We start from the raw sequence: 25,788 nt of genomic DNA, 5'->3' as shown, positions 1-25,788 counted from the left end.
GACTGCTTTTGGCTGGACAGCCTGACCCTTCCCATTTCCTGAACATCCCAGCCTGAGACCTTGGCAGACACCAACAACTGCAAAAGCACTGTCAGCACACTCAGCTATTAGTAGGTCACTGGGAGGATGTTCTTGAATAAATATGCAAATGACAACAACAAATTGCATAACCCATTCTCCTTGCTAGCACCTCTCTGTGGAAAACCAGCTACGAACTGCAGAAGGTCAGCTGGCAGGGCAAAAACATTTTTCATCTTGTCTAATAGCTATTCAGTCAGTCTTCAAAATTATTTTCATGCATACAATTCAGTCTCAAGGTTACACCTCCAAAACACTGCCCAGCTACAGATCAATCACTTATGAATCCCTGCCCATGCAATGGTCTATAACTACACATGTGCATTCCCTGTCTTGTTGAGGAGCACTTACACAAACTCAAGTTATAATACCTACTGGAGAAGCTTAGGAGTCTCATAACACTTCATAACTCTGAAAGCTTTAAAGATTTAAAAAAAAATAATCAAATAGAGAAAGCAGCATGGCTTAGTATATGAAATGCCTTCAAAGTCTGTTCTGATTTACACAGCCACATGAAGAAACAGATCTTGGCAGAAAAGCTGCAAGGATCTTTTTGGAAAAGGGCATTCACCTCTGGAAATGCATGCTGACTTTTCTCTGGTGCTACTGATGATATTTAACATGGTCACTAGGACAAATTTTATAACCAATTTAATATGAGAAAAGCTGTTTTAAAAAAAAACCAATTAATGACAACTAAATTATTAGGCTGTTACCATCTAGCAATGCTTGCCAGTGATTTGCAGATAAAAAACGTTTATGCACCCAGATGTTTTGACTGAAGAGAGGGAAGCTCCAGTCTCCTCCAGAAAAATAGTATTAAAAAGTCTGTAATTTTTTTTTTGTTATCTGTTTAAAGAAGTCAAACTCTAGTTACTTTTTATGCACTTTCAAGCCTGTACAAGGTTAGACATCTATCACCTAGAAGCCTGAAATAATATTTGATGGAGAGATTCTTGTACCTATCATCATTTGAGGGAAGCTTACATGGTGACTGAGAACAACCTGGAAACAGGGTATTGAGGAAATGGCCTTAAGTTATGCCTGGGGAGGTTTAGACTGGATATTAGGAAAAATCTTTTCACTGAAAGGGTTGCCCAGCATTGCAACAGGCTGTCCAGGGAAGGGGTCAAGTAACTATCCCTGGAGGCATTAAAAGACATGTAAATATGGCAATTAGAGACATGATTTAGTGGTGGGTTTGGCAGTGTTAGGTTTACAGCTGGAGTTGATGATCTTCAAGGTCTTTTCCAACCAAAATTATTCTGTGACTCTTCACGTTCAAAGCACCATCTCTAATTTGTTCACATAACATTTTCCAACAGAAACTGCTCAAGGAGGATAACCCCAGGGCAAAGTAGTCCCTGGGGCTTCTACTGCAACCACTGCCTCCTACTAGCTCAGCTGGATTTGGTGCAGTGTTGTCTCTCACACAACCTTTTCACTCAGTGAAGGAGAGGGCAAAGGAGTCAAGCTCAAAGATGCTGGACACACCTCCCTTTTCTGGCACCATCTGCCAGGGGCCCTCGGCCAAGAACCTCAAATCCCTGGGCAGGACAGGCAGTGGCTGCAGGGACCCCCTCCACTGCAGGCTGGCACTGCTGCTGCTTGAGCACCATGTTCAGCCACACTTTACCCAGGTCTGCTAACATTCACATGGCTCACAAGATACAGTGCTTACAATGCACAACCTGAGATGCTCCTGTACAATTACCAGTCGCTATTTTCTGCTGGAGATGGAAATGGCTTCAGCACTTGAACAATTCCCTAAAATTCCCTACAAATGTTTTTCTGAAAGAGGACAAAACTTGACAATTTTCTGTCTTGATGTTGATTTTCCAATACACAATAACAGGACAATAATCAATAAGAAATATCTATCCCAAAGTCTTAAAGTTCAAACACAGGCAGTGACAGTCTTCTTTTCATTATACATAGTGGGGAAGGAAGCTCCAAGATGTTAAGCAATTCACAAAGCTCAACATAAAAATTACTTTTCCTGCCACAAAAGAGTCTGACATCTCAAAATCCTTCCCATGCTGCAGCAAAGCAAAACCAAGATCCTTTGAGAAGGCAAAAGACAGGGTGTTATCCCTGCCCCAAAGGCATAAGACCACATTTAGGTTCTACCCCCAAAACAGATTCAAATCTTTGGTCATAATCAAACAGAAGAGAATTTCACCTGGAACCTTCTCAGCAAATTCCCAATCCCAGGAACTTTATGTATAAGGAATGTGTAAGAGCACACACATTCATTCTTCCCAGAAATGGTGTTCCTGCTGGGAGCAGTTTCAACACCTCCAGCCTTCCCGAAGAAAGCACAACTTGGCTGTTTTCCAGCTCTCTGTGCCAGTGACCTACCAAAGGTAGAGCAGGAAGCCTACCACAGAGCTCAAGTCACAGCCTGGATCATCTCAATCCAGCCCAAGGCTTTAAAAATAGACTGTGCTTCTTTATTTGCCTTTTGAAGTCTCACTTTACATACAATTTGAAAGCACTTGGAAGCATTTGAAGAGATTAGTTACCTGGACACCACTTCCTTTCCTCTACTGCTTTTAGAACATGCATAAAGGATAACTGCAGCTTTGCAAAGCCACATATTTAAAAATGTATCCTGAAAGATGATAATCAGATGGTAGTCTCAAAGAGTACCTTACCAATATGCACAAAACAATTGTCTTTAAACAAAATACACCAAACCAACATCAGAGGGAAAAAAACCAAAACATTAATGAACCTGAATTCTTTAAAGGGAAACACCTGAACAGGCTTTAAAACACTTTTTGTGACCAACAGTTTTTTCACATGCTACTTCTTCAGTCCAAGTATTATACGCAATTGTTATCCAACTGTCATTTTTTCCTTTTTTTTTTTTTTTTGGTAACAAGATATGAATTAAAAGAACCAGGTATATTGAAAAAACAGGAAAATAAAATTATTTTCCTTTGAGCTCTGAGTATGAGTCAAGAACAGCACATAACCAGACCTGTCTTGGGTCTGGGTACCTTCAGATCTGTAATGTTTATATATAGCACACCGCAGATGAAAAATGAAATCTGAAATTCACATCAGAGACAAAAATTGTTTATGAAAGCAAAGATTTCCAAATCAGATCTCAACAGCTCCACAGGAGCAGTACACACAAGTGCTGCAGACATCAAAGTGCCCTGGAAGCTTCTACCTTTCATCTGGTTTGCTTGCTGGCAGCTGTGACAACTGGCAAGCCAGTCCTGGTGACTTTTAAGAGATGTTAAGATAAAACACACAAAAATGGTGCAGGAAATGTTTAGTCACTACAGAAATCACCTTGCAGGAGTGCTGCATTCAGGGAAGCTGGACAGGTGATGTGACATGACCTGTGGCATCTCAGCGTCCTTCCAAAGGAAGGGTGGATTTACCAGTGAATGACACAGTACATCAGTTATTTGATAAAAGGAGAGTGGCAATTTATGCAAATATGAAAATACACATTTTCTTAAACAGAAAGGTCAAGACAAGGCTGCATCTAATTGCCTGAAGAGTTAGCATCTCAAACTGGGGGTCAGCTCTGCCCCAAGGGAAACATCCCAAGGCCAATATCCACAAAGGCCAATTCTTACCGTTTTTTCCTGTTGGCCAACACTTAACATAAAAAGCTTCAGCTTCAATACATTTCCATTCATATAATTAACTATGTCCTAGCCTGCCATCAGTGGTTCAGCATAAATTAATTTATGATTAAGAGCCACCTCAAGAATTAGCTCCCATTAGCATGGTTAAGTCTCTGAGAAGAGGGTAAAAGGCTGACAAGGTGCCAGCAGGACACATGCAGGTGCTCCTGAAGACACAGAGAGCCCCTTGCTCTCTCCTGTGGCTGCTGGGGCAAAACAGGCTCTACAGCCAGCAGCAAGATGATGGGGAAGACACAAGAGTCCAGCAGGGAACAGCTTTGCTCCAGATCACTTTAGACTGCTATGTTATTTATCTGGCATTTGCCATAACTGAAATGTAATGGCCTAATTAAACTTTATTCCCCTCATTCTGAAAAGGTAAAGATGTCTCATCATGGAAAAAAATGAGATTCACGTAAAAAAAAAAAATGGAGAGGTTGTGGTGTGTGTGTGCAGAGTGTTAAAGGCAGTGGCCCTATCTCCCTTTACAGCTCACTGTGAAAAAAAATAGGAGTAGAGCTGTGGCACTGACCTTAACTAGCTCCCACGCCTTTTTTCCAGATGCTTTAAAACCTTCACTTTTCAGGTCATACTGACTTTGGCTAACAAAATTGAGCAACTTCGAATTATAAAACAATTCTGTTATTTCACCTAACTTAAAAAGGAAGACTATATGTCATTCTCTGATTTCTCTACCTAATTACTTGTCCTTCTTCCAGGAAACAAGCACTGCAGCCTCCAAGTGTAAACCCAGGTCTGTTCCACAGAACGCACAGATTTTGTCCCCATATAATTTGTTCTCTGCAATAACTTCCCACGGATTTGGATGACTATTAGTGTGGAGGGCAACTATTTAAATAATGAGTAGAAAAGCAAAGGTTTTCTATGTAACTATTTAGTGTAAAAATGCTTTAAAAAGCAAATAAATTATGCATGTATTAGTTTTTTAAAATCTACCCAAAACAGACTTCACAAGAAAGATCTTTCAGACACAACGCTTTCTAAGCAATGACTTTATATATGCATAGTCATTTGTATTATAATTTCTAAGATTTAAAAAAAAAATTATGCAAAGAATATTTCAATCTTGGAGGACCAATTACTCAAGCCCTTGGAAAAACAGCTTGGAAAACGCTCAAAATTATAATGAGCAGAAACAGCCTAAGCTCTAAGAAGTTTATCTCTGTCTCATTCACATGTTCCCTCTCATGCTTAAATCCCTCGACAGGCAGACATACAAAATGGATTGCTGAGGTTTCCACAGAGCTCACAGTTTAATTCATCTCTGTCCAGCAGGTCTCTCACACTGGTGGTGTTTTGTTATTTGTCCTTTAGATATTGTAGTAGCTATTGAAGAGTGGACATAAACAAGACTTTACATCTGTACAGTTGCACAGGAGAGCTGTGCTCTAAATCAAGAGCACTTACAAGAGCACAGCAAAGATTGCACCCTGAAGAATTGCAGGAAAAACATATCTAACCCCTCCTCTTGGTTTTCAAAGCCCAAATGTTGAGAACTTGCCCCATTTACTCTTAAAAATATTCTCTATATGCAAAGGATGTAACCTGAAGCTGCAGGAATAAATGTACAGTGAAAGTGATTCCAGGTACAGGTTGCCATACCAACTCTGCAGACCAAAGCCGGCACTTCCCACCAGCAGTGGTTGTGATCAACTCCCTAGAAAGCCACACAGTCTCCAGGAACAGTAAGGCCTGATCTTTTCAGTCTTGCCACTGAGGTGCAAGCACAGGTCTCCGCCAGTTACCCAGCTCTGCAGTCCAAAACATATGGGAACAAAGCAGCTTCAAAAATGAACTCCTCATTCTTTGCTGCCAATCTCTTCAGCACTCTGGCTTGACCAGCACAGATGTAAAGTGAAGTTACAATCCACTACAATCCCTGCATCTCCCGAGCAATGGGGTACCAGTCACCCCTGCAACACCATCAAAAGTGCAACTGGATAGCCAAAAATGACTGTAACAGCCATGGTACAAACAGCCACTCACTGGTCCTGTCCCCAGGGCAGAGCTGTGCCAGACACTCTCGTATCACGCTGGGAACACATCCAGGGCAAGCTGGGAAAAGTCACCCAACACCCTCACCTCTTCATTGACTTAGATGCTTTTGTTAAGGCTGCTGGAAACATTATGTCCTAACTACAGGGTTAAAAATAAACTTTTTCATCCTCAACTCCTATTTCCCTTGAGAAAAAAACCACTCCAAAAGAGCCCATACAGTCTCTACACAACCTTCCTGCCAGCCTTTCACTGCTGTTATTACCAGCTAGGCTAATTGTATGGTCAGGGTTGTGCAAGAATTTATATTTTCACTCCACTTTCCAAAAGAAGCCTTTATTCTAGAGAAGAAGAACTAAATTTTTGGCAAGCTTAAACGAAAAGCTTCCTTTCAACAGCTCTAGGAGAACCACAAAAAAGTCAACTTACATTTCCCATATATGTTAACAGCAGTTCTCACTGAAATAGTTTAGTGAACTGAAGCAGGATTTGGTCCAGCTCTGATTTCTTGAGTATTACAGGATTATGTCAGTGAATTGTGACTTTGTGTGAATAATGCTGTCTTGCTTGAAATTGCAACCGAAGGATCTTCTACTAATCTCCTGTTGAGTTTGGGAAGGTTGCAGCAAGGCCAGGCCTCTGGAAACACAGTCCAATGAGTCCACCCTCTTTAAAGCAGGAAGGCAAAGAAGGACGAACTTGCAAAATCCCTCTCCCATCCATTATTTTGGAACAAGAGATATGTCAGCCAAAGCCTTTTCATCTTTTGCCTTGAAAGAACTTGGGAGTTAAAAAAGTGTTTCTCCCTGATGGATCTCAAAGCTGAAGAGAGCAGATTTCAGTACCTTCTAGGCTGCTTATATCTCAAACTGGAAAATAGCTGTTATTTTCGTTTTCAGGAATTGCAAGACTGACATTTAAAAGAAGCCTCAGTGCACAATTAGCCAAGCACTCAGCTATCAGGGTATGCCAAAACTGAGGCTTTGCATTTGCCCTCCACTCCACATTCTTCACCTCTGGGAACCAGCATTACCCTGCTATTTACATAATCAGAGACTTTCCCTAATACAGCTATATACTTTCCCCCATGCACCATCAAATGGTGCTTATGTTAGATAGGCAAATAAGTGTCATGTCAAGGACATCCCCAGATTCACAAACAGAAGAGAAGAGAGAGGGAAGAAAAAATTCTGAAATTTTAAGGGTGGAAAGGATTACTTTTCACTATCCCACTTTTCTTAAAAAAAACCCCACACAATGAAACCAAACAAATCAAGTAAACCATTAAATTATAGCCAGTAACTGAAAGAACAACATTTATCTAACTTCTGGTGGGCATGAAGGCTGAGTCAACAATATTTAGTAGGTATTTTGTTATCTGTCTCAATGACTATTACAAAAGTAATACATATATGGGTTTCTCTCCACATGCACAAAGTATTACTAAAATGCAACACGACAAGCACATTTTTCCTAATGCTACTATCTTTCAGTGAGAAAGAAAAAAGAAAAAAAAATTCTCATTTCTCAGTGAGTCCATAAGCAGGGACCAGGGTGCAACTGATGAGCAGGGATGGGTTAGAGGCATTTCAGTGGTGCTGCTGTTTAATATCAAATCCCAGTGCAAAGTGGCAAAGGCAGCACGACTCAAACCAAGGAAGAAAGGGGATAAGTGCACACACAGAAGCAGGAGGGAGGGGAAAAGCATCCTAATCAAAACTAACAGCAGGATTTCTGCTCACACTTCAAACTGCGAGAAGATAAAACCTTTCATTTTCAGTTCTTAAAAGCAAACCCCTGGAGTCCATGTGGAGAAGAGCTCTGCAAAGAACTATCAATCCTTTGAATTCAGTCATCTGCAGAAGAACTACCCTTTTTCCACCTCCCTGAACGTGTTTCCCCAATTCTCAGTCACTTAGTTATCAGCATTACCATTACACACTTCCTGACCTTTTCTTTTATATGACAAACCCAAGTGATCCCTTCTGGAGCCTGAAGGTTCATTATCCATACTTATTTTAGACCATTTCCCATCCTCTCTCCCTGCTCCATTTCAAGCTGTCTGCTGCTTAAACCACTTCTCTTTAAAAGCCCAGGTATTCAGCATCTTTTCCTCTTTTCACTAAAAGGCACGTGTACCTCCTGGCTCCAGGATTTTCATCCTTCTCTGATGAAACCACTCCCCCCATCCCCAAAAAATTTTCCCTGATGCACATTTTCCTAATTCAGGGTCAGAATCACAGATATCATTTGGGAACCCAAATTACATGGACAGGCTTCCAGTGAGATTTAGAGGAACACCCAAAAGTCTGAACATCCCCTTGAAAGTCAGAAATAAAACTTGAACTTGACATGTTGGGCATCCCAATACCACCAGGGCCAGACTCCCAGGAACCAGCATCCTAGAGGAAACAGTAACAGGGTTGCAAAATCCCAAAGCATGCCCAATACTAAGTCAGAATTCCCCAAACCTGCAGCAGAGTGTTGCATTATTACAGAAAGACACAACCCTAAGAGAAAAGGTTTTCAAAATCAGATTTTCCAAAGCTTGCTGACAGACTTCAAGACAGAACATGGACAGGCTCTGTGCAAGAAACTGCTGACAATGTTTGGTCAATTGCAATCTTACTGTCTCAAAAAGAAGTACCAGCAATGGTACTTCCTTATCAGCAATGTTTCCAAGTGCCTCAAGCAGGACTAAAAAGGAATGACCTGTAGCTCCACTCAGTTTCAATACACCATTAGGTCTTTAGCCTCCCAGTGCTAAAACACTCTCAGTGTTTTAACAAGAACATATGCATCATATGGGAAGCAGAAAATTATACCAGACTTTGATATGTGGCTGAAATTTGAAAAACAAAGTAGCAGCAAGAGTGTCTTCTGCAAGATGCATTACTTTCTGCTGGTATTTTTGAAGAAGATAGGATTAATTTCATGCTGTCTTGCATGATCAAGGGCAGCATGAGGATAATAATCAAATGTATTCCATTGCTAGCTGCCACAAGTGATAAATACAATGCATAATTAAACAAACAGCACCTAGACTGCCTGGAGGGAACAATTATTTAGTGCTTTCATTAGGATACACTAATTTCTCTCATTTTTTCAATGCATTCTTACATTTCAAAAATCAACCTTAGCTTTGTATAACATGAAATTCTATGAACTCCTGTGGCTGCAGCTGCCCAGGAACTGCCCGCTGGAAACAGGCATTGCTGGATGAGCGCCTACCTTGTGAGTACAGGAGGATCTGCATCTCCAAAAGAACACAGGTGAAGACCTGGACCAGGTTCTCCAGACCCAGCAGCTCAAAGACCTCCCTCAGAGGGTAGTCAGAGAGTGGCAGCTCGTTGGGCCCAGGTCTCTGGCAAATGATGGGCTCGTAAACCCCATAAAACTTGAGCGACCTCCCCGGGGGCGGCAGGGGCACCTCGTAGAGGATGTTGTGGATGTAGCTCTCCAGGGGCAGAGGTGGCGGCTGCTGGGAGGTCACTGCCTTGTAGAGCTGGATCAGGAACTTCTTGCAGGCTTGCATGAAGGGCAGAGGGGTGATGAGGCATATGCATTTGGAGACGTAGAGCGTGTCCCTGCTGATGTCGTAGGAGTTGTAGCGCTGGAGCTTGGCGAGGGACGTGGCGTCGCCCTCATCGATGCTGCTGGCCAGGGAGTCCATGCTGCAGGAGGAGGAGGCACAGACACTGCTGTACTGCTCTGCATTGTGCATCTGGTACAGAGTCTGCATGGCTGTGCAGATCTGCTTGCTCGTGACCTCCTCGTAGAAGGTGAGCACAAAGCCGTAGGTGCGGGAGCCGTCCTCCCTGGTGATGATGAACGAGTGCAGCTGCGGGTCCCTGTTATCCGCCTGCGTCCTGAAGGACAGCCCCTTGGGCATGCACAGCTGAGAGAGGAGACAAGGAAGAGACAGTTACCTAAGAAACAGTTCTGTTTTGCTGTACAGGTACATTCTTTTTATCTGCTGCATCAGAACAAGCCATTTACCTTTAGACATAAAAAGTATCCAAGAACAAACAGCCTAAGACTGATGCTACTTAAGAGGGAGTCATGACTGAAGAAAGGAAAGCACCCTCCAAAATAATCCATCTATTAAATCATTACAACTCGTTTTCAATACTTGCTGAAACTGTTTTCACTACTGAATAGCCTTTGTGTCATCCACTTAAGCATCATATAAAAACATATAAAAATGTTTATATAAAAATATAAAAAAGTTTTGCTCTCATTTGCATATACCATGCCCACAGTATTCTGAAATCAGAGAGCCAAGGAAGCATCTTATACCACTGAATTTAAATTACATAGACCTCTTGGAATTATTTGCTCTTCCCTAATTTCCTGGGGGAAAAAAACAACAAACAAACCAAACCCCAACTGACTGGCAGCTATTACATTTACTTTCTTCTCCAAGTGCTACCAAACAGCTTAGACTGGAAAAAATAAGGGGCAGGGAGGGGAAACACCCAAAATCTATGAAAGCCTCATTTTTTATTTACCTCTCAGCAAAATTCCTCACAGTGATTCTGCTACACTGGGTGTTTCTCTGAAGCATAGTCATAAACTGAGGCATTTTTCCAGACATTCTTTGGGAATGTTATCAACCATCTAATACAAAATAACAAACACCCTGCAAAACTTGTTTGAATTGCACATCAGCAGGAAACTCCTCATGTTAGACATGCTAAATAAGTATGTTTATAAATGAAGGACTATAGCTTTATTTGCAACATCTGAAGAAACAGAAGGAAAGAAGAGAAGGAGAGCCTTCAAAGTGTTCCTTTTCAAAAAAGGCAACATTAGAAACCAACTTTACCACGGTGTATGAACCTAGGCACAACTGAGTGCATTCCCTAATGTCTCACCTTGACCAGGAGTAAATTACTCTGATGCTGGAAGAGGTCAGGAGAAATAATTATATATTTTCAGGTACATCCTAACCTGAACTTCAGCAGTGCACCTTGCAGAGACCATTCAACAGCCTGGTAAAGCCAAGAATTAGGCAAGTGGTCCAGACTCACTTCACAACAGGCTATCAGGCCCCTAAATTATATAGGGCAGCTCTTATGTATTGCTCAAAAAGGTGATGTGCAGGGAAATAAGTAGCCTGAAGTTGTCAGAAGAATTTAATTCAATTGACAGGCTTTGCTGATACAGACCATGAAACTGCAGCTTGAACTATTTCTGAAGAGCAGCCAGATTTTTATTCAAGAGCTTTACAGTTTTTATTGAGGCATTAACAGCAGTGCCATAGTTAAGGCTTCTCCAATAAAGAAGTAGTAAAAATCCTTGTTTCACACTTTATCTAAATTTATTCTCCACAATAAATATCTCTCTTAACCTCATTTTTTGGCAGGCTTGCTAAATAAAAAAATATTTCTAGAATGTGGGCTTTCAATGGTGGCTATAAGCCTTATCAAAGCCAACCAGGCTGAAATCATAGGTTTAAATCTCAATGCTATCAGAGATCAAATTTTCTTCACTTTACAGAAAAATACTTGGACAAGCAAATCAGATATTCTATTACAATCAGGCACAGATAGGCATCAGATCAGCTGAGACAGTTTCAGAGGGATGTTTAAATAAATTTCCTCCAAGCCTTAATTATTATTCCCTTGTCCTTTAAACACACACAAAGGGATGCCATCTATTAAATTTCAGCCACAACTTGACACATGCAGAATATTGACTTTTTAAGACCCTGGCTGCAAACCTTGGCCCAGAGACTCCTGCTGTTTTTAGACCTATAAGAGGACACAGGAAAAAGCAGAGGAAAAAAAAAGAGGATGGGAAAAACCGAGGCAGGAGGAATGACCAGGAGTCACTTAAGAAGCTAAGATCAAAAGAAAGAGCCTGTAATCATTTTCCAGCAATACAGCTTTGAATTTGTGGTTAATGCATGAAAACTTTCATCTTAGGGCCTTGGACATCAATCACTTCCCATCTCCTCTGTGTCACACATGCCACAGGACAGCATTGGAGAGCAGCTTGGGATGTGCTAAGGGGAGTTTAATTTTAGCTGCTGGTGTGAATCTGCCTCACTAATGCTGAGAACACAAGTCAGTCACCTGCATTGCATCTTTGTACAAACACTGAAAACTATCCAAGATTACTGATCAAAGGACAGGATTTTGTTTTCCTGAGAACTTTACTATTTATATTTAAAGGTATCCATCAGCAGAAAACTGTGGAATTACACCATATTTGCAATAAGGCTTATAACCAAAATGGTTTGTGAAAACAAGAGGAAGCTGCACCAGGATAGATAAAAAGGTATCAGCTAGTCCATAACTCATCTCTGGAAGTCCTGAGTAGGAGATACCCTTTCCCCAAGCACAGAGGCAAGATACACACAACCCCCCTAATCCCTCCCTCCTTCATTTGCAGGTATTTCTGAACCAAAGGTCCCCTCTGGACCACTGCCCTCTAGCACTGGTTCACCTCTTCTTCATTGGATCCTTCAATTCACTTTTTAAGCCTCTACACATTTGTCATGCCATGAAATCCATGTTCACAACATGCCATGGCAGCAAGCTTCATACTCAAATTGCACTGTGGGCAAGGGGGTGGAGAGAAAGATGCCTTTGTTTGTGTTAAAGCCTGCTCCTTCAAATTCCACCAGGGAACCTTTAATTATTTTATTTGAGTACATGAGACATTAAACAGATAATGCACTCTTGAGCTTCAGAAATACAGGCAAAGATTTATATATCTTGATGAATCAGAGGGCTAAAATAGGAAGCTCATATTCTAAAAATTTCTGTATCTTTCTACTGAGAACTTTAGTTTGGTACAACACTTACTTGCAGAATGGCCACAGAAGATAGTATATGAGGTTAGGCAGGGATAATAACAAAAAGCAGCAGGGGGAAAGACAATTCCCTATTAAAGAGAACTGTGTACTTCGAAACATACTTTGAAACAGAGAGAAAACATGACTCTTTGGCAGCTTGATTGCTTGGGACTTCAGGGGGCTATTTTTAAAACAACAGGATGGTTCCAGAAGGCAATTGAAATTCCTTAGGCATCCAGCAAAGCCAGAGTTCTCACAAGTTAACCTTCAAGGATTTATGCATTTTCTTCTCTGAGGAAAATTGCTTCTGGAAGCTCACATAAAGCAAACACATAGGCAGAACTAATGCAGCAAGGCAAGATCAGAAAGGCCAATAATTACCTCAAGGGATTCTGTGGAGGTGGATATTACTTTAAATGATGTTTCAGATCAAAACAATAAAGAAGTTTTCCAAAAGATAATTTGAAAGACCATTAAATACAGCCGCTGTTAGTAAATGCTTTTTTTTTTTCTCCAAGACACATCGCAAATGAAAAATGTGTTCAATGCAGCTCAGTTCAATTATTTTAACAGGTCTCTTGCTGGTTTTGGCATTCCATTTTTGTCTGATACTGTGATCACACTTCATGAATATTAGACATTCTCCACTGTAACGTGAGAGACAAATAACACAGCAATTCCAGCTGCTTTATTCCTGCTGCACACCCCTCATCATTTCATACTGGAACACCCCCAATCCAAAAGCCCTGGCAGCTGACCTATTCCAATCTTAACTGCTGATGAAGCATTGCTCTGAGTCCTTCATGCCCTCTGTATAAGCAAAGTGATGTGGAGACCAGCCCAAATACCACCCCAACTCCAGCAGTGCACATTTGGAAGCAGAAGATAGAAACCCCCAGCTGTCAGCAGGCAGAGGGAGAGAGGGGCTCATCTCTGCCTTTCTATGCAAGTGCAGTGCCACAGTATCAGCTCTGTGTCACTGCTGCTCCCAGATCCTGCGCCTTCCTGTTAAATAACTGGCACAGTGCTAAAAATAAAATTCGGTGGAAATTGAGATGAACTCCATATTTCTACATCTTCATGACTGCAGGGAAGTTCCAAATGCATTTTTGTATTTGCAAAAGCCAACTTAATATGGATTTTATGTATTCCCCACCTCTCTATTTGCAGGGTGAGGGCCAGGAGAATCTCCTGACTTCCCACTTGCACCATACAATGAGGTCAGTTCTGTTTTGAAGCAGGTAGTGTGCTGTCCTGCCCTCCTCAAAAGCTCCCTAATTTTCCAATACTGAGTCAGACCCATTACACATTTCGGAAAAGAGCTAGAAATGGTAATATTGTTCAATGTTACAACAACTGGTTACTTTTAAATTAAGAAACAAACGGCATTTTCTGTACTGGGAACCTCAAATACCAGTAATCTGTTGTCTCTATCAGGTTATGTTCTTAACAAGTGCTTTGATGATTCTGGAATCATCCTTTAATTACCAGCTCTTCAGAAAATTCCCAGTGGATCATCAGCCTTTCAGTTGTCACTGCCCCCACTCCAAGAACTGTTTTCCCCTCCTTTCTCAGTCCATGGGACTCAGCCACACAGATGCTCACATCAAATGTAACTGAGAGGAAAGAGATGTATACAGGAGGTGCATTGGTGCAGAGGTGCTATTAAAAGTGATGACCCAGCAAAAGCTGGGGTTTAGGTAAGTTCCAGCTTCTGCAGAAGCAAGGTGTTCTCAAAAACTTCACATGGACATCAGAATCTTAAAATTCCCTGGTTTGCCTCCTTCCTACCTGTGGACAGGTGTCCTAGGTGACCACACCCCTTCTCATCCACTCCCTGGAATGATGCTTAGATTTATTTCATCAGGCAGCACACTTAGAACTAATGAGGGAAATGCAGCACCTCACTTCTTGTGCCTGAAAGTATTCTGTGTTTTCACAATACCTCTTCCCCTACAGCTGTTCATGCAGCATGCCCAGTGAGTGCTCTTGTTCCCAGCAGAAGCACCACAACCACAAGCTCACAAGAGCTGGCTGAAAAGAACCCAGGAACCTCTCGAGAGCTGCCAGGTAACAATTTGAGAAAAGAGTTTTTCTCTACACACCATGTTGACGGCATCCTGGTCAAAAGGGTTCCACTCGATGTTCTGAGGGTAGTGGGCCAAAACTTTGGACTTGAAGGTTCTTCTTATGGGACTCTGGTCAAAATTCTCTCCTGCAAGAAATGAAGAAATAATGACTCAAAACAAGCAGTGAGGCTTCAGAGAATGCTGGCTCAGGTTTTCTTTTTTCTTTTTTTTTGTGAAATTTGATAGACATTTTGACTCTCAATAGAGGTACTACTTTTAAAAGAGAAAGAAGAGATTCCCATCCAGTCTGATCTTACTTTCCTTCCCACAAAATCTTACTCCAATTGCAACATAGCTTCCAGTTTAGTAATTACAGAATGGAAATATATAGTCAAGAGAAAAATCACTGCTAATGTTTTATATAAAAAGACCTTGCAATCAACTGGATCCTTGACCTCCTCCTACAGTTTGAGTATCTAGAGATAGCTTTACTTAGTCAGTGAAAGAACACTTTCCCTCAAGTTTGTCAAAAGCTGTCTCTAAGGTCAATAAAAAAATATGAGCACCACTTGGCTATTATAAATTATTCAAGCATTCATTACAGATGATCTTTTTATATTACAAGTCCTATGTGAAAATTAAACATTTATTTTTTCTACATCAAATTTCAAGGACAGACTTCTTCCACTCAAAGAATCCAGCAAGTGTAAAAAGGAAATTGATATTAGGCTTCAAGAAGAAATGCTTCCAGTTATCAGCACACAAACACTGTATTTCACAGTGATATTGTTAATGGAGATCCCCCAATTGGATTGTCTACAGCATGCAAAACAGTAATCAAAACAAGTAGTTCTTAAAATCTATTAATTAAATGACCATCTATTACACTATCACACTAAACTAGCTCTTCCAACAGCACTCATGTGCAAGTGCATTCTGAGTAGGGGTTTAAAATCTTTTCCTTCCCAACTCATCTCTAAGATTTTAAAGATGCTGTTATTTTTATACAATACTTATTTTGAGCACAGGATTTAGACACATTGCAGCATCATAGTGGTAGAATCACCAGCCTTGGAAGTATTTAAAAAACATGTGGATGTGGCATTTGGGGTATGCTTTAGCAGTAAAAAGGCAGTGTCAGGTTTAATGGCTGGATTTGATAATCTAAGAATCATCCTCATGCTCAGTTACAAGCTCAGACAAGTATACCAAAAACAGAGACCACTTCCCTATTTCAGAACATGGCAGAAGAATAACCTCTTGTTTTGGTCTAAAAGTTCTTTGCAGAGCCATTAAAGACACAGTGTCATCCACCAATTCCCAAAATTTCATAAAATAAAGATTCTACCAAGCAAAGACTGCAAAAATTTTCTCTCCAAGTATGTACCTAGACATACTCAGCAACATTTTTAGCTCTTAGAATCAAACAGTAATTAACATGCTTGCATAATCAAACAAATAGGCATGAGGTTATTTCCCAATTAGAACTTCAATCATTCTCATATCTGACAGTTTACCTTACCACTGTGACTTGGCAGAAAGGCAGGTATTTGATACTAAATCTATTTAATTGCTTCTGCTAAAAGTTAGAAGACAATATCTGGATAATTTCATTAAGTTCTCTACCACTAACTGAAAGTGACTGTTGAAGTTTAAATTTCTTTAAAGGTTTCCTTTCTCATGAGAACAAAAATAAAAGTTTTGGTTATCAAGTATAAGCTTTAAGAAATCCAGCTGCCCAAAACCAGCAGTTACAATGTCCCCACAGGCTGACAACACGGATTCATTTTATCCAGGAAAGTAAATGGCACAAACAACTTACCTTTGTAGAGTCTCTGCAGTGTTTGCATTTTACCACTCCAGTGGTTTAAGAAAAATACAAACTTAAGGTAAAACACACATTGGGAAAATACAATTCTCTCAATCAGTGATCATGAGGGAAAAGAGAAGAGCCACAACACCACACTGGAGTAAACTGACCTGTCATTAGCTTGAAAGGACATGACATTGCACTCTCCATACAAAGCTGCCTCACAGAGAAAGCAAGGCAAGCTTTTAGAGGAGATACATAATTTAGGAAAAAAGAGCAGTACAAGGATGTGACAGGAGCAGCCTGTGTGGAGGGTGAAATGCCATCATTTGCCCAAACTAGTAGGAAACACCCCAACTCTCACCAAAACCAGAGAGGCATGGACCATGACAGGCAGCTCCATACTGAAAAGCAGCTGGAAGAGAACCACAAGGAGCAGAATCTTCTTGGCAAACATGAGGGAAGGGATGTGGACTGAAGGGTACCTGACACTATCAGCTCTCAGCCTTGGTAGCTCTGAACTGCTGAGTCAGATGTGGCAGAGAGAATTCACTTGCTGTTATTCCACTTGAACAGTGAATTTTCATTAAACCTCCCACATGCTTGTAAGTGCTTCTTTGCTAACTTTCCAAACAGGATTAGCAAGGCACATTTAAAGTGAACCAAGCATTAAATGCAAATTGAATCCATTTGCTAAAATACTAATGGCCACATACCAGAACTATGAATATGGACAGGGACATGGCATTTGATGCATGCTGCCCATGCAAACAGCACAACTTTCAGACAGAGACAGCTGCCTCTCAGAGGCAAATTTAAAAATTGGGTTTGAAATGAATCCTTTTGCTTTCAGGATATTTAAAAACAAAGTTCACATACTTTTAAAAATTTTGTAAAATATGCCAGCTTCAGCTTCCATTTCATTTGGATACTACACCCTGTTAATGATACTCTGAAACAACTCGTGCCTTCCTTTAAGGAGCTGGCTTTTAAAGGGACATTTTGTTTCAAATTAGCAGCAAATGGTGAAGCGATGGACACTAGATCAAGAAAAAACTGTGCTAATTTCATTTCAAAACAAAAAGACTGCTAAAAATTAGAAAACAAGTCTGATCCATGTTTTGGATGAAGGATACAGTTACTAGGGAAATGCATCTAGAGTCATGAAGTTATTAATCATGATGACTTTCATAAAAATTTAGTGATCTTCTGGTTTAAACAGATCTGCTTCAATTAATTGTCACAGTGACAGAGCTTTGTACCAAATAGGCAGAGGCATCTTCCACCCATACCCTCTGGTCCAGGGAATGCAAGCTATCTGTCACTCCTTCCAAGCTCTGGAACATAGACAGGAATGCTTGTGACTACAGAAACAAAAATATCTTTTATTCCTTTAGAGGAACGTACTGGGAGCACAACTGTGCACAGTGCTTGTGGTGACCATCTCTGTGATAGCTGCCTCTAATTAAAAGTGCTCAGCACACCCAGCTATGCTCTCTCCCTGCAGATGGAATTTTGTTAAGCTTATTTAATAAACAGGATAACCCTGCATGAGAAGCAAATAATACACAATGTGTGAGTGAGAAAACAATGTGGGCACAGGAATAACAGAGCTTGGCTGGGGAGCAAGCAAGCTGTTAATTATCAGGCTCAGGAACTGGTAAGTTTTAAGTAGTGCAGGAACTGCTCTGCTGCTTCTCTTCCATGCCCCCCACAATGCCAAGGTGGCAGTGGGAGGCTGATCAGAGTTCAAGGGCATTAACTCAAAGTTCTTATTTCTGACCTCATGTTCTCATAATCTCACAGCAGAGGATGGAGATGATATGAAAGGGAGGACTGGGACAAGGCAGACAGTTTTCATTCCAAAATTTTAAAATCTGAGTTGCCTGTAAAATAGTAGTGGATTTTGGGGGCCTGAGGAGGAGGGCAGTGTCTAACCTGCTTTTGTGTGCCAATATATAAAGGAATTAATGGACCATATTTAAGCAGGAAACCATAGGGGGATGTGTGCCCTATCTATACATCTAAGTTATTTGGAAGTTTTTGGGGGGTATGTGTCTATGTGAACCTCATCAGTATTCCTATTTAAATCTAGATTGCAAAATAAGCTCCCTTGAGGTGTCAGGAAACTTAGTGCCTCTGTAGGAGAAATTGGTGGAGCTGAATCTTCCAGTCCCCTCTACTCACAAATCCACATAACTAAGCCATCAGATTTCCAGACAAGTATCCTCTAAAATGGCCTCATGCAAGGTATTGTTCAGTCTATTAAGCACAGAGGTCTAGCACAGTCTCCTCTCCACCAATATATTGACATCACTAGTGGGATTTTGCTGGAGACCCACGTCTGCCAAGAGAGCTTCAAGAAATAGAACAAAATTTTGCAAATATTGATTTAAATTAGGTAAAAGAATGAAAAAGTCCAAGAGTTCTAGTTTTGATTTTGATCTGTGATCTTTAATTTGATTCAAGAGGAGTTAGAAGACTGAAAATAAAGAAATAGAGAGGTCCTGATCATTGTTTTATCCTTAACCCCTCTTTACCTGAGGTTTTGTCTGCAGTGTCTGAGCCCTTGCCACGGAGATCTGCTTGTAGATATTGGTACAAGACTACACAACATAACAAACAGAAATAAAAAAAATAAAAAAAAACAAGTATGAACAAAATGAAAATGTATACAATGTACTGGGGAAGGGAAAAAACATGAAGCAGACATTAAATATTCCCTCTCACAATCTCTCTCCTCCCCACTACTGGCAAAGGGTAAATCCACATGATAAATAAAACCTTCCATGACTAGATTACCATAGAGGTGTTGAATGCATGACAGACATGGCAGAAATGCTTGTCAAAATTAGTAACAAGATTAAATTCTCAGTACTTCAAACAACACACTGCTTTACAGCTTTCCCTATTATGAAAGACATCTTTGTTCACATATTGAGCCCTTCCAGAACCTGAGAAACTCAGGGGAAAAAACATATCAGTCCTTCAGCTAGCATTGAACTAAACCTGAGAAATTTTATTTTGTACAGTGCTGTGCTGTTACACCTTCAATCCCATACTGCATGCCATTTTCAGGACTTACTGAAGTTACCTAATAGCTCTATTTATCATTTCTGCCTCATAACTGGGTGTTTTTAGACTAAAATTTGAATAAATAAGCTATGTTTAGAACTTGGATGAACAATTTTAATGTCTTCCAGCAACAGCTACCACTTCTAAAGGAAGAGCTTCCTGCTAGCATGTCTAGCTGAGGTTCCTGCCAATGGTTTGCTCATCTCCTGCAGACAAACAAAAATACTTTCACAGATGCCTTGGCATTTTTTTGTCAAAAAGAAGTCACATTCACACTCTACACAAAGACATTACACAATCCTCCTCAAGGTAAATCTTCTTTTATAGAGCTGGCACCTATGTTAAAAATATCACCTCTCTGGTGATTCACTCTCTAGGTATAAATTCAGAGAAGTTCCACTACAACCTCCTACTTGAGCTGTCAATCCAGACATCAGGGTAGAGGACTCGGACAGCTCTGCCAAGGCCAGAATTTTTGGGAAGGTAAGCCTCAGCACAGGACACAGGAGTTCTTTCAATGTAGATTTTTAGATGTGAATTTTTATTTTAGGATAATTTTCTCTTTTCTTTAGAAGGCACCTGAAGATAGCCCACATTCAAATCTGCAGGATGATGTTTTTCCACCCCATGTGTCTTAAGTTATTTCATTCTAATTTTGAGTTGCTTGAACTAAAAAGTTGCATAAGTATTAAAAGAGGAAACAAAACAATTGTCAAAGCTAGAGATGCCTCTTGCTAATGGCTCATATCCACACTACCTTTACAAGTCTCTCTGCCAGGCTGTCCTTTCAGCTCTCCCCTACAGATTTTAATTCAAAGGGAATCTGGCACTGAGCTTCCACAGAGGCAGCCACCACCCCTGCATTAGGAAGAGTGAAAAGGAGCCACCCATGAAACAATGTGTAACCAGATGCTCTAGGACAGGCTCTGGTTTGATGTCATTTCAGTACTTTGACCATTTATTGTCATCAATCACATGGCTAAACAGTCACAGAAGTTATGTAAAAACTCCTGCACAAGAAGTCAAATTGACAACAACTATACAAATAGAGAGCTATGGATACTCCCCTGTGTTGTACAGTCTAATTCTTTACACAAACACAATGTAATGAAACACTATTATTGCCACAAATTAATTACACTAGGAAAAGGTGAAGTATTTTTAAAAATTCTATTAAAAGGGAGACTTATTCACATAAACAAGTCATTGCATGTGTACATAAAGAAGAAAAGGCTCTTAAAATGAGAAATTTAGTTTGCCATAATCTCTTCCTTCTGTCCTTGGTTAAAATACTGACCTATCTGCCTAATGAAAAACATTATACAGCATCAACACTTTCAGTCTTAAAACAGCCCCAAGTCCCAACTGCGAAGAGACCACAGACATGCCACTACCTTAGCAAGTAAGTCTGAATTACACCAAATCTTTTACATCAAAATTGCATTAGAATCTTGTCAAATTCAAAAAATCAAATTCCATCAGTTTGGGTGATTTTTTGCAGTAGGGCAGGCAGAGTTTAATAAACTGGTGCCCAAGGCATGGTGGGTGCTCCTATGCAATTACCTTGGAGTCTGTCTCCAAAGGCTGGAGGCATTAGCAAGCAACAGTGGAGCAGGTATAAAACCAGACCTGTATATACATATACAGGGAATTATTTATACTTTGGACCTTTATTTTCTCTAGAAATTAAGGTATAGAATTCATGCATACTATTCATACTGCCTTTACAAGTATGGGCTCCCAATGTAGGGAAAACATGCCCCAGAGATCCTTGGCCTATCCTGTTCACATACAAGTAGTGTATTTTATTTTCTATTGCATATTTATAGGAAAAATGTACTGTATTTTTTAACACTTCATATGGAATGAATGAGCATTTTTACTAATAGAGAAAATAATCTGAGCAACAATTAAAAGTTCATTTAAACTAAAGTTTCATATATCATTATTCTTAAACTGCCTAGTTACACTGGACATGAGCAATGTACCTAACCATGTGAAACTGAAGAGTTTGAAATGCAGCCCTCAGTTCCCAAAAGAACATTAATGTTGGCAGACTGACAAATGTTCAAGCAGGAATAAGACACTTGCTTGGGTCCTTAAACACAGTGGGATGCTAAAGCCTGTCCAGCAAGGGGATCCCTGGTTTTGAAGCAACAGGCACCTGACTACTGCAGTCTTAAATGCAAAGAAAATGAAGGTATTTTAGATGCCATCACATTCCCTGTGAAGTCTGAACAGCTTCCTACCCATTGAAATGCCAGTTTCCCACTCCTTGTTTCATGTGTTCACCTCCCTCCACAGATAGAATGCAAGACGAGGTGCCCAGTCAGGCTTTTTGCACAGCACATCTTCCATGCTTGTGCTTTCTACTTATTTACAGGGACAGGTTCAAGTTCAAATGCATCTAATGTCTGTGTTAGAATATGATGCTGCATTCTCAGACTGGTTTTGGAAATAGTCTCACCAATATAATTTCTGACTTGAATCTTAAAACAGATTTTGTTCTCTACTCCACTGTGACAGAGGTAGTACCAGAGTCTTGTCTCAATATCTGCTTTGTTACAGTTGGTATTTCTGGAGGAAAGGAAAAGAAAAAACCCCACCACAACCCACAAGTAAGTAGAACCTTGTCATCCTAAAAACCCCTGTACTACTACTGTTTAGGTTTGTGTGCAACAATGTAGGAAAGAAAGGGGAATTTTTCAGTAAATTTTGCTTTGCAGCTTTTTTAAGAGAAGAAAAAATAGCTTTATTTTTATAATTCCAGTCTGTTCCATTACCTTTTAAACTGGGCTGTTTCAAGTTAAGGCTTTTTTAAACCACTCTGAACTGCACATACTATCATGCACCCCTATTAGTCTCCACTCATCATGCTGGCAAGGTTCAGGTGCTGTGTTACCTGAAGTCAGAAACAGTTTCACCAATTTTTTCACCATTTTCAGCACTAAACAACTTTTACATCAACAGAGTATGAAGATGTTCACGTTGCAGCTTGAATACCCAGCTAAACCCAGGGGCTTAGCCTTCTTTTTACTCATCTCACACAAGCTTGAGGCCTCAGTTCCCTGGACTCAGCAATGTTACACTGGGATTTCTGCAGATTAAAGGAAGCCCTTCCTTGCTGATGTTGCCAAGAGCTATCCCTTGACATGCTGAGCTACACAGAGGATGCAAGGGACTCATGGCTGGTTTTTACTCAGCCTTGCCCACATGTTGTTGGCACAAGAAGGAAGCTATCCCCCAGCTTCTGAGGAAGATTCTTCTTCCAACAGCATGGTCCATAACCCAATGCTGGCACTCAAGATGCTTAAAACACCCTGAGAAGGGACAGCCTCTGCAGCTTTGAAGAGCTGGCCCACACCTGTGAGGTTTACACAGCTGGTTTTCTTAGTGGGGCAAAAGGAGGATTTAGAAAGGGTGGGTTCAGAAGTGGCTCCCCACTGTAGTGAGTTACTCCTTTTGCACACCCTTTACAAGCATAAGGTTACAAGCAGGCAATTGTCACCTGTCAAAGGCTGCAGCTGCTAAGCTTTATGAAAACTTAGTTAATATGTAGTCTTGATGAGAAAAGGGTAAAGGCAAAGAAAGAACTTCTTTCAGCCAACAAAGCTCTTTCATTGGATAAAGCAGAAGCACTCCCTTGCGTAGCACAAACTTTGTTTAGGTAGCTTTGAGCAACTGCTGTATAAGTTGCTGCCAATAAGGAATTGTCCTTGTAACAGTTTCAAAGACCCGGTCTTCTACAAACGAATCCTTTTAGAAGAAAAGACAAAAAAACCTTCTGCACACTGAAAAGTCACCAGAACCCTCAGGCAAGGCTTGAAATTACCAGAGCTTCTGGATGGAGGAGGGTGGCAAGTAGGAATGGAGCTGCAGAGAGACAAGGATGTGCTGCCCACACAGCCATACTCATCCTTAAAAGCTGATACTTCCACTTAAGAGCTACCTGAAAACCATTTCAATTTGCAGATTGCAGCTGCCTCAACCTAGCTGTACCACAGTAACTAGAGATCAGCATATTGCTGCAAATGCTTCGAAATGGGGCAACGCTGTCACCAAAGCACCAAGGCATTTATACATCATGCTGGATGATGCAGTTATTATTAGCTTTAGGGACAAAAGTGGAATTTTGTCAACTAGAAGTGTTAGAACACTTTTAAAAGGAAAAAATATAATCTTAAAAGATACATTGGTTGTAACCATTCCACGAACATCTCTACAGATGTTAGACAACACCAGCTTCATTTACAGTCTGAAGAATGCCAGTGAGTTTACAGAAGAGATCATTAAGTGCATCAGTGCACAGTAATTGTGCATGTAAGCCATGCAAAGAATATTCTTTATGCTTGTGTAAATCTAAGTAAATAATTACTAGTTAGATTAGCTAGATACAGCTTTAGGTTTTATTCACTGCAGCAGAGCTCTATTTCAGACAAAGCATAAACCCCCAAATCTGTATTTAACACTCCTGCCAATTTTGTGGCCAGTTTCCAAGTTTACTGAAGATACAGAAAGCTGACCTGATCACCAAGTCACTGTAAAGTTTCAGGATTCAAATCCCAAGGCTTGGACAAACATTAATTTCTGGATCCAAACTAGATTCCAGGTGGAAAACTCAAAGCACAGCATAATTTCTACCATGCCTCTAGATTTAGTTCAGATCCCTACAAAGGCTGCCAGAAACAAAATCCTTTGGCTTCCCTTAATGCTTTGGGGAGTATTAGGTGCCAAACCATCTGTGGAAAGAAGGATCTCACCTGAAAATGCTAGAATTATTTCTGGGTACGGCTCACAAATGCCCATGTGCCTCAGATCCTTTCTTTCCTTGTCCCACTCATCTCCACACACACCTGGAAATGAAGGCAATTCTCCATGTGCAGCCCTGACCCTTGCACCTCAAAAACACTGCTTTAAGGCTTCTACCAGATTTTTCTCTCAGGTGTATTTTGGGGTTGCTTGGTCTCCCAACAAGCCAGCTTTGAACCCCAGGATACACCTTCCACTGCCATCAGCAAGATCTCTTAAAGAACATAGAAAAGTGCAAAAGGCTCTATATCTTATGAGTCTCCCCTTTGCCAAAGCCCAGCAATGAAAAGCAGTGTCTCATCTTTTCTCTCCTCACATTTCTACAGCCACTCCAGTGAAAATCTCTCTACCACTAGATATCCATTTAAGAATGGCATATGTTTCAGGAAAGTTTTTAGACCCTCAAGATAAAAAGACTGATGAGAGCCACAAAGGGAACAGGGAGCAATTCCTGGCCTGAAACTGGGTTGAAGAGAGCCAGTGGGACTCTGAAAGAAGAGAGATGCTCAGAAGGGAGAGTAAGAAATTGAAGTCCACTTTCAAACAAAGTGCATGTCTTACCTATTATTCAGTGCCCTGTTAGTAGAGATGAAAGCAGCAGAGAACAGAGATCTGAATAAACCTAAAATTACTTGGCAGTTAAGCAAACATTTCCTCTTTACCACTAATCCACTAATCTTTTGGTGCCTGGATCCCAGGTTGATTGGCATGCTAAAAATACATAGGTAGAAGGCACATATTTGCTGCTCTAATTTTTACATAATCATAAGCTGTCACCAACTACAGGTCTACTTGAAAACCAAGGCTTCTAGAGCCACCTCAAACAGACACAAGAACCCTCCTGGCCATTGCACACAACTCCTGTTATTTCTACATGACACACATATTTTACGCCTTCCTTTGGCATAAAGTGGAATTTTCTGGAGTTAAATAAAATGTTTCACCTAATGAGGCAAACTATGCCATGCTGTTTTGGAGCCTTGGTAGCTGTTACACTACACAATAGAAACCGAGCATTTCACGCTGAGCAAATCAAGGCTGGATTAGCTACGGACCATAGCTGAACACACTTTAGTACCTAGGCTTTCTGTGAGTGCACAAAGGTCTGCAAGGTCTAATAAATGCAAGGAAGTACATGCAAAAGGAGTGAGAATTAACACAATGCACAGGTGTAGCAACACAACTGAAAATAGTGGTGTCTTGGTGTGACAATGTAGGACAGCTAAATCTGAACGTGTGTTGCAAAAAAACAAGAGCATTATCACTTTGCTTTGAAAAAGTTGTTACTCCTTCAAATCAAGGCAGAAGAGAGTAATTTTGAGTGCTTAAGGATGGGTTTCAATAGTCTGCATTCAACATTCCCTATAAAACATAAGCCCACCAACTCAAGAGCATTATTCTGTGTAAGAAAAAGCACACATGCACTATATTCACAACCACACACATGTGCACTCTCCCTCAAAGAGAGGGAACTGG

At 40.6% G+C, this 25,788-nt stretch overlaps 1 protein-coding gene across 3 annotated transcripts in view; it reads right to left on the bottom strand.

Moving 5' to 3' along the window:
* Positions 1-25,788, bottom strand: part of DENND5B (DENN domain containing 5B) — a 102,513-nt gene that overhangs the window by 40,738 nt on the left and 35,987 nt on the right. For 2 of the 3 annotated variants that reach the window (XM_056482605.1, XM_056482603.1), the window contains exons 2-4: positions 18,969-19,034; positions 14,655-14,764; positions 8,976-9,642 (exon numbers count right to left, since the gene is read on the bottom strand). In XM_056482605.1, coding sequence (XP_056338580.1) covers positions 8,976-9,642; positions 14,655-14,764; positions 18,969-19,034 — 843 coding nt within the window. The remainder of the gene's footprint in view (positions 1-8,975; positions 9,643-14,654; positions 14,765-18,968; positions 19,035-25,788) is intronic. The other variant, XM_056482604.1, reaches the window with a different exon arrangement.

The sequence above is a fragment of the Oenanthe melanoleuca genome, chromosome 1A (assembly GCF_029582105.1).
Source record: "Oenanthe melanoleuca isolate GR-GAL-2019-014 chromosome 1A, OMel1.0, whole genome shotgun sequence".
Lineage (NCBI taxonomy): Eukaryota > Metazoa > Chordata > Aves > Passeriformes > Muscicapidae > Oenanthe > Oenanthe melanoleuca.
This window is presented reverse-complemented; position numbering and strand designations above follow the sequence as displayed.